The 10,267-nt window shown below is 29.7% G+C and overlaps 1 protein-coding gene across 1 annotated transcript; it reads left to right on the top strand.

The window, feature by feature from the left end:
• The first annotated feature begins 1,671 nt into the window (after positions 1-1,671).
• Positions 1,672-2,952, top strand: LOC125846636 (pistil-specific extensin-like protein). The gene is made up of 2 exons (XM_049526192.1): positions 1,672-2,207; positions 2,440-2,952. The coding sequence occupies exons 1-2, from the start codon at positions 1,730-1,732 to the stop codon at positions 2,763-2,765; spliced, it is 804 nt and encodes a 267-aa protein (XP_049382149.1). The 5' UTR covers positions 1,672-1,729; the 3' UTR covers positions 2,766-2,952.
• The last annotated feature ends 7,315 nt before the right edge of the window (positions 2,953-10,267 follow it).

Below are 10,267 nucleotides of genomic sequence, written 5' to 3'. Positions count from 1 at the left end.
AATTTAGTATTCTCACTGACATAAACTTTATTATTTTTATCAACATATAGTCACTTTAACTCATATCAACCGATTGTTGAGTAATATTAAAGACTAGTACACTATAATTTATGTTCAATTTTTTTTATTGAATTAAAGTTTGATGAAACAGTTACTTAAGTGGAGAACAAGTAGTTTTGTAATAATTTATTATGCAATTTTATAAATTTTTGTTTATTTAGTAAGATTGGATAAACAATTGGGGCTATTTAATAGTTTTACAACTTGTGGAATTCTTATATTTATAAAAAAATATACAACACAAAAATTACATATCGCATATTTAAATAAAATTTTAATTATGTCATAATTCTATATTATGATATCATATGATGATTCCTGATTTTTCCTTCTTGATCAAAAGATGAAATGTCGTCACGTGATGTACCAAAGAGGGAAAAGGGAAAATAATGATCCCTTGTCCAATGTTTAGTACCAATGGGTAATTTGGTTTTGATTTCCAATCAATGTATTTACACAGCTTTACAATAATTGGAGGGTCAAAGTAGTATATTCATTGGAGTCGTTTGATAATCTTCAGATTATAATTTGGGATAATAATTTCTGGACAAATTTATTTCACCTGAAGGTGGATATATTAAAAAGTCTCAAAATAAAATTATGTCCAAATACAACTTAAATTCCAAAAAATATAATTTCAAAGACCCAATTTTTCAAATTTTAAATTTTAACTTTAAAATGTTTAACATAAGAGCTAAGTGTCCGATATTAATGATTTGAGGATTCAATTAATTGGGATTCACATTGAAAACTTTACTTTAGTTAAAATATTTTCTTATTTAACAAATTCATATTTAAAACTCAAACCGCGACATATAATTAAACAGGAATTAGGATTATTAATCCTATACTTAATTAAACCTTACCCAACTTATGAACATTTAAAATGTAAAAGAGAGTTTCCTCGAGAAGTAAACCAGAAATTGAAGAGGCAGCCAGCCTTATTCGGCAAGCTGCTGCTCCAAATTAGCCGTTACTCCTGGAATTCTGTCTTGTATACCAACTCCATCCCCAGTTTTCTATATCCAGACAAAAAGGTATCCTATTACTTCCGTTCAAAATAAATGATATTTTTACGCTTTTATTTTATCTTGATTAAAAATAAATGAGGTTATTTTTTTTAAAACGGAGAGAGTAATTATTTTCAGATTATGTTATGTTTTAATTAAAAGAATTTAAACATAATTAGCTGGAATGGGAAAAGCCAATTTGAATGTAGTGATCTGAATATGTCTCCTACTAAGATGTTACATTACATATGGAAAATTGTACTAAAGGCATGGTTAGATGTGCAAAATTAACATGCCCCATCCTGTCCTCTGCATGTGAAGCATTTAGCCACCTGTACAATATCTTCATTATGAATTTTACCCCTTTTATTTGTCCTACTGGCCCATTAAACAGGATCAGATGGACCCCTTAATTCATGATTCCTGCTCCTTTTTATTAATCTTTTCATTGTTCATAATAATGTTTCCTTTACTCTATTTTTAAATTTTGTAAATTTTAAATGTCACGTGAATAATTCAAATTAAAGAATTATAAAGATAAAAAAAAAATCAAATTAATTGAAACCTAGAGTATTGTTTCAACCCCTTATAAATTCATCCATTTTCCCTTACACACCTACTCAGAGTTCAATTCACAGACACCATTTGTCAAAAAAAAAATGGATTTTGTTCCAACAAAGTCCGTTGGGTTTATTCTTGCTTTTTTACTTATTACTTCCTTCACTGTTCTTGGCCAAAATGATGCTGGCATTGTGGCTTCAGAATTAGCTCCTCATTCTTCTGTTAGCTCCCCACCTGTTGAAGCCCCTAAGCCTCATAAAGGTGGCCACCACCACCACCATAAACACCACTCCCAACCCCCTGCTTCTCCTCCCTCCCACTCATCTCTACCACCAACTCCACCACCACATTCTCCAAGTAAACCATCATCTCCACCAGCACATTCACCTAGCAAATCACCTTCTCCGCCAGTCAAACCACCTGCACATTCTCCTAGTAAACCACCAACTCATCCACCGGTTAAACCACCGTCTCCTCTTCCGGCCAGAAAGTTTGTAGGTGTGAGAGGAGTTGTTTACTGCAAAGCTTGCAAGTATAGAGGGGTTGACACCCTCTTGGGAGCTTCTCCTATCCAAGGTCACCTCTTTTTACGAATGTTTATTACTCCAAAAATACTTGTCTTAGTTCGATAAATACATACTTAAAAAATATTTTTAAAATTGTGTAACATATCACAATGTCCTTAAAATATTGTGATCTTTTAACATATTGATTACTTGTAATATTTCAAAACATTGTTATAAATTTACCATAATGTATTATGGTGTAACTTTTTTTTTTTTTTTGACTATGTTAATTTGTGTTACAGGAGCGGTAGTGAAGCTGGCATGTAACAACACAAAGTACCACTTAACAAGTCTAGGCACAACAGACAAGAATGGGTTCTTCTTTATTCAACCAAAATGGTTGACAACAGCAGGTTACCACAAGTGCAAGGTGTTCTTAGCAAAATCACCAAAAGCAGAATGCAGTGTTCCAACAAATTTCCACAATGGGCAAAGTGGAGCCATGTTGATCCCTGCACCTCCATCTCCCATGACATTATCAAAGCCAGCAGAGCCTGAAGTAAAGCTCTTTAATGTGGGACCTTTTGCTTTTGAACCTTCAAAAAATTTGCCCTGCAAAACTGTGTGAGATATTGAGTGGTCATTGTGAGACTATTGTACTACATGGTTGGGAAGTGAGAAAAGCAAGAAGCTAGCTAGCTAGTAGTACTAGATTATTGGGAACTGAGAAGTGTGTTTGAGACTTTTAATTCTTGTTTTATGTATTAATTTTCTTGTTTTTGTGAATTTTAATGATGATTTAGTTGTTTGTACTAGGGTGCTTCCTTTGATTATGGCTTGGTTGGTTTAGGAGTAAGTATTTAAGGTCCATTTTGTTAAAATTAAGTATTCCTCTGTAATTGGTCAAAAAAGAAACTGCCATACATTAGCATTCCCAGAAACATGTCGCAAAATGTTGATACAAAATAATCAAAAAGAAAAAATGAAGTGAAGAGTAATCTTCGCTGTAGCCTTTTGGATGACCAACATCTCAGATTGAACATATACTCCCTCCGTCCCTTTTTAGTTGTCCACTTTAGAAATGGCACACAGATTAAGACAACAATGATTAGCACAGTGAAGTTACAATTTTACCCTTATGACAACTTTTCACTTCAAAATTACAATCACTTATTTGAATTAAAGTGAAATAAATTGGAGGGAAACAACATATACTTTTACAATTTTCAAGAAGTGTAAATAAGGGTATAATAGGAAAAAATTTGTTGTCCTTTCTTGATTTGTCAAAATGGACAACTAAATAGGGACAACTAAAAAAGNNCTTTTTTTAAATTCTTGGACAAAGTTCCCTTACCATAGTCGATAAAGTGATGCAATAGTTTTATTATAGAATGACTATTTTTAATGATAAGCTAATTTCTAATGAATTAATTGCAACTGGGAGCTTCGAAAGTTTCATCGGTTTGCTCTAAATAATAAAACGTTCGTTGAAAATTCTTTATAATTTCTTTATGAAATAATCAAAACCGAACTAACTTCATATCATCCAACCAAAAGGGGGTTCGATCAACGATTAATAACCAAAAACACCGGTCAAATTTGTCTTTGATAAAATACAAATTAGTAGTGTGAGCAAATGGAAAATATTTGGCTAGTTTGAAACGTTTGAGCAAATGGAAAATATTAAAAATAATACTTAATAATATGTTTAGGATGGAAGAAAACGTTTTCTCTGCCAGAACAATTTTTTTAATTATGGTGAAATTGAATTATATATATATAAAAGTTTCATAAATAATATTTCATTCTTCCTTATTCTCCAAAAAACACACCTGCCCCAACCCCACTATCCACCAAACCCCATACTCCTACCTCTATTTTCATTTGGCTTCTATATCTACTGATATTTCGATTAAATTAGTGAAGAAAAAATTAGTAGGGTTTACATAGGTAAAAAATAGGAAGCTTTACATTATTTTAGAGTCATTTCCCCAAATTGTCACCCAAGTTTAGGGAATTGCCTTGATATATCATTTATGTTTCATTTAGGACCAAAATATCACTCAACTATCATGATTTCCCTCCAAATATACTTAACACTTCAAAAGTTCACTCTCTCCTGGTTGGCATGTCATGTCATTGAAGTTTTTTTTTTTTAAAGAATAGACTTAATTAATTCATCAAACTCATTTTACTAAAATAATGATCTTATTATTTTCTAAAAAGTATATATTAGTTCATTAAGAAGAAATTTTCATGCTTAAGAATCTTTTATCATAATTATTTTTTCATTTTTTTATGCTATGAAGAATAGTTTTTTAAAACTTACTATAATGTCATCAATTTTGAATACTTATAAACACATATATTCAAAAAATATTGATATATAAATCACTCATGAATATCAACTTAAATCAATTAATCATACATTATATAATAGATCAATAATATTAAAGGTCAATTACCTGTTAAAAAATAATCAATTGGGTCCTTTGAAGTCCATACTTACAAAAACTTATTTTTAAAAAGAAAATAGAAAGCTAATAATATTTATATTAGAAAATAAAATTTTGATCTTTATTTATCAGTATATTAATCTCATATAATATGTAAATTATTGAATTAAAATAGGCAATTCAATTAATTATTACTTGTATTTCATGAATTTGGGATGAGATAAGAATATATATTGGTGTTTATTTGTATTATAAGTTAAAATATAATATAATATAATATATAAATAAAAAATAAAATAAAAAAGGTTAAATTATAATTTTCTCTTTCTTACCAACTTTTTTGTCAACCTTACAAATTTATTTGAATACTTTTATGAAAAAAATGCTTAAAATTTTCAAATAATTTACTTTGGGATTTTGAAAATTACCAAGTAAAAATTGCACACAAAAAAAATTTCATTGAATTTTTTTGGTAAAAAAATATAAAGGAAATAGTGTTTTTTTTTTTTTTATAATCTTCATAAATTCTCATGTAATTTATATGTTTGTTTTGTAGAGACATAATTGATGAATTAAATAGGTCTATTATTTTTTTAAAATGATGATTTAATAACATGACATAGCAACTAGAATAGAAGGAGACTTTTGAGATATTTAGTATTTTATTTTTTTTGGATAAAAAATAGTAATAATATTATTCACTTTCTATTTTTTCCAAGAAAAAAATATTGTAAGCATAAATTTCAAAATACATAATTAATTTTATTGTAATAGATAATTGACATTTAATATTATTGATTCATTATAAAATTTATAATTAATTGATGTAAGTTAGCATTCGATTTGTATATCGATATTTTTTTTGAATGTATATGTTTATAAGTATTCAAAATTGATGATATTATATTACGTTTTAAAAACCTATTCTTTATAACATAAAAAAAATAAAAAGTTTAATTATAATAAAAGATTCTTAAGTATGAAGATTCATCCTTGATAAACTAATATATATATATATAAAATATGATCATTATTTTAGTTAAATGAATTTAATGAATCAAATTAGTCTATTATTAAAAAAAAAAGACTTTAATGACATGTCCTGCCAACTAGGAGTGACTGAGATTTTTGAAGTGTCAAGTATATTTGGAGGAAAATAGTGATAGTTGAGTGATATTTTGGCCTTAAATGAAACATAAATGATATTTTAAGGCAATTTTCTAAACTTGGATGACCATTTAGGGAATTGACTCCATTATTTTATTGAGAATATATTTTTTTATCATAAACTTTTTCAATGAATTGGTTCAGTAAAAAATAAGAGAGAATATCGTTATATTTTATAGGGAAAATACATAAAAAAAACCCCTGAACTTGACACGAAAACTTACTTTAGTACTTAAACTTTACGGATAATTATTTACCCCCTTAACATATTTGAAGTGAATTAATATCACCCTAAAAATATAATACCAGTCTCAAGTTGGCAAGCGTATTACACACGCGCCACGTCATTGACACATTAGAACCACATAAGCGCCACGTCATAGCCACATTGGAAATTCTCAAAAATTTGATTTTTGATTTTTTAAATTCATCTCTTTCTTTCCTTTTCAGAATATTTAAATACTAGTTAATCTTTAGTTCTTAATTAGTTTAAGAAATATTGAAATCATTAGCAGTGATTTTTTTTCAATACTCAACGTCATTTACTGCCATGTCGATTGTCGGTGTTCTTCTAATTTTTTTAATTTTTATATACTAATCAAGGTCTAATTCTTAACTAATTCAAGAAAAAACACATTTATTTGTAGTGATTATTTTTTTAAAAAAAAACTTTCTCTACCCATTGCTTCAATCGCCATTGCCAACCATTAACATTATAGATTGGTTGACAAAACCTCATCTTCTTTTATGCCCAAGTATTTATTTTTCAAAAAATTTCATAACTTTTTAAGAAAAATCAAATCTCCAAAGTAAAGAGTAAAAAAAATTATGTGGATCTTGAATGTGATTCTTTTTGTTTATGTGTTTAACGAGAAAATGCATTTTGAATGTAGAGTTTGAAGAAGGAGAAAGAGGATGGGGTGAGGTGGGGATAGGGTGGTGGGGAGTTTGAAGAAGAAAAGACAAGCAAGTAGACGGGGTATGTGGAGTTTTGAGAAAGCGGGGTGGGGGGTTTGAAGAAGAAGAAGAATGGGGTGGGTGGTTTTTTTTTTTTTTCATTATATATATAAAGTGGGATCATTACTTTTTTAAAAAAATAACTTAATGTGCTTTCAAAAAAATTCTTTTCTTTTTTTGTCACGTCATCCGTTAGGATGGTATTAAATTCACGCGAAATGAGATAAGCAGGGTAAATAATTACCTGTAAAGTTTAAGTACTAAAGTAAGTTTTCGTGTCAAGTTCAGGGAGAGTTTTATGTATTTTCCCTATTTTATAACACAAATTCCTATTTAATTTGAATGGAATAACCTTTATTTTTAATTGTGTGTTGGTCTCCTAGATTTTATGTAAATATTTTGAAATAAGTTCAAAAAATATAGTCATTCCTACCAAACACACCCGTGGGGTAGAAAATAAGTTTCCTATAGAAGTATGGGAAGAAATTGAAGTCCTATCAACATCAAGCTCTGCCTAAATGCATGAGTTCCCAGTTCAATAATTATATATTGTGAACCTTGTACGGATTTTTCATAAATTGTCACATGTAAAGTTTAATAAAAGCTGCATGGGATCCAATTCTACAATTTTCTAAATTCATAAATAATTAACGAAACGTTTCATTTTGATACAATTATCCAATTCTATTTACGAAAGGTACATGGGAATATTAAGTAAATGCTAGTACATGTTTAATATTATAAATTTCAAAAATATTTTTGTCGTTTCTTGAATCGAATGTAGAAGCCTATTATTAGCCCATCCTTTTTATGAGTGAATTATCATTAATTTTGTTTAGGCGAGTTAATAACTTTCAAAAAGTATTTACATTGTTAAATATTATATGTTAAATAATAAATTAACATATTCAATATAATAAACATCAAAGGCATTCTTCATTGCCCACAATGTCACGACCTAGACCGTCGTGATTGACACTCACACTAACTCTTTAGTAGGAGAACCATTACTACAGTCCGACTAAACAACTTAACCAAAATAACTAAGGCATTTAAAGATACAGAAGCATGTTTAAATGTCTAAAGGACTATGGAGTTCCCATAAACTCCAAAGGTTCAACTACGACAACGAACATACTAATACGGAAGAACAATCCCTAGAACCTGAAAGTCATTATACCAAAACATCTAAAGTGCAACAAGTCTAAGAAAAAGGGATACAACCCCAACTAACATAAGAAATATCTAAACAATGTCTAAGTCTGAACAGAATAGACTAAACAATAAGAAGGTTGAATCCCCTAAGACACTTGAATCAAGTGTTGATTAATGGCATATAATCATTTGTTCATGTTCAATTTCATTAGGTGTGATCAACAAGACTTCATTCACCTACATACATGCATTACAATGAAGCAATTACCAACATACATCACGCAAATATGAAATCACAATCATCACCTATCTCGAATCCAAACTTAAATCCCCTAAGACACTTGAATCTTCCCTTTCCAGATTTTTTTCGCTTATTCCATCAATACAAACAATTAATATACGCATGCAAGGATCAATAATCAAAGGTCTAATTATCCGGATTATAACAAACCTAATAACCCAAGACCAAACCCATGATCCCAATATCCCAGTTAGGGCTTTTTCCACCATAATTCCCAGATCAAAACATTTCCCCAACAATAATTACCCAAGAAACTACGTTCTACAGATCGCAATACAGATTAGGGGAGTAAAAACCTTACCTCTAACACCAAAAGTTGTGGAAAACTGTTAAGAAATATCTCTGGGTCGTTCCTTAGCTCTCAAAATCGAAGGTTGCAGAAAAATAACGTTTTTAGGGTTTATTTTCAACTTCAGTCCCGACTATCCCGCTACATCGAGATCCATCCCACTACAGCGGCCCCACTCTGGCGATACTAATCCCTCTCTGGCGGCTTGCGCGGAGACAGAACGTCGAAATTAAAGTTTCAAACCCCCATTTCACAACACACCTTCAGCCCATGACATTCAAAAACTACCCGTTCACGCTAAGATCAGTTTCGAGAGTTCTACTCGTCCGAATTCAATTCTGTAAAGTCGTAAAATTTCCTTAATGTCTTAGCTATCCACTCATGTGATAAAAAATATAATTGTATCTCTCATTCATTAGTAGATCTCCCTAAACCTCACTGACTCCGATTTCGTCCAAATCTGGACTAGACTAGAAATTTTCAAGTTACTACCAAAAAGTTTTCTGACCTAAATTTTTTTTTCTATGACTTTTTCATAACAACAGAATCAGGTCGTTACAACCACGACCCACCCGCACAAATCCACAAATTTAATTAGCAAAAAGAAGAACGGACGAAAATAAAATGATTAGGCCGTGCAATTATTGTCGGTAAATTGATGGGGAGAAATAATTGAGATGTGGGGTCTTTTTCTACAACGTTCACCTTGGTCATTTTTCCACATCTACAAAACACAATTATCACCTCTGGTCAAATCTCATTATAATTAAATCTAAGTGATAATTTGTCAGCTTCACAGATTAATGAACACTATTTTAAAGGAGTTCCCCCCCTTTTTTTTTTTCTTTCTCTTTTCATTTTTGGGACAATCATACCTTGGATACTAAAGAGGTGAAATTATTCTTAATTTGAATGAAGATTCCATGTCATGAGTACCATAGAGCATTTATTAATGGGAAGAATTATTACTGTCCCTAAATTAATTATTTTCATAAGAATTCCATACAGAAAATGATTAAATCCTCTAATAATCAATAAACATCCAAAGAGAAATGACATTTTCTTTTCATAATAAAATAGTGTTTAATAGTTGCTTTTCTATCTTGTTTTTGAAAAATAATCATTCTAATGAGTTTTAAATTTTAAAAATGTAACACCAGAACATTGTCTTGAAATTTCAACATCTTTGAGTTTTACATGTAACATTTAGAACTCTATGATAATTACTATTATAAGTTGAAAGTTACTATTTGTGAGTGAAAATTTTACCTTCTTTTACTGATGTTCGGTAATTTTAAGAATAATTTTCTTACTCCGAAGCTCAAACAAATAGGCGAATATCAAAGGCATATCTAGTGGGGTTCCGTGGGTTCACATAAACTCATGCTCCCCTCTCTAGATTATATGTAGTAGTGTTATATTTTTTAAAAAATATTTAAATATAGAGGTGTGAACCCACGTTAAAAGTAACATGCAATAATACGATGAAGATTGGGTGCACCTCTTTAAGCAAATATAGAAATTTAAATCTTATATCTATCTTATTTTTGTTATTAACACCCCTCCAAGTGGTTATCGGTAGCACTTTTGGAGTTTCAATCAATTTTTCTTTTATTTTTTTGCTTTTATCTTTCAAAGTTTTCAAATGTGTAACATTGAAAATTCCTAAATAAAATTAGCTTGGTATAACTTTTATATTATTAAATCAAATGTGTATATTAAAATTTAAAACTAGTAGTATTATATATGTTGGACCTATAATTTTTAAAGTTTAACAGTTAGTGTTAAGAACGTAAAGGTTAAAC

The sequence above is a fragment of the Solanum stenotomum genome, chromosome 12, assembly GCF_019186545.1.
Source record: "Solanum stenotomum isolate F172 chromosome 12, ASM1918654v1, whole genome shotgun sequence".
NCBI lineage: Eukaryota > Viridiplantae > Streptophyta > Magnoliopsida > Solanales > Solanaceae > Solanum > Solanum stenotomum.
The sequence above is the reverse complement of the archived record's forward strand: the minus strand, read 5'-3'. Positions and strand labels throughout refer to the sequence as shown.

What these genes read in the sequence shown, in the direction of transcription:
- LOC125846636 (XM_049526192.1), top strand. Translation starts at nt 1,730, where the DNA reads ATGGATTTTGTTCCAACAAAGTCCGTTGGGTTTATTCTTGCTTTTTTA. An exon ending in GGGAGCTTCTCCTATCCAAG is followed by an intron (nt 2,208 to 2,439) that starts GTCACCTCTTTT and finishes TTTGTGTTACAG; the next exon opens with GAGCGGTAGTGAAGCTGGCA.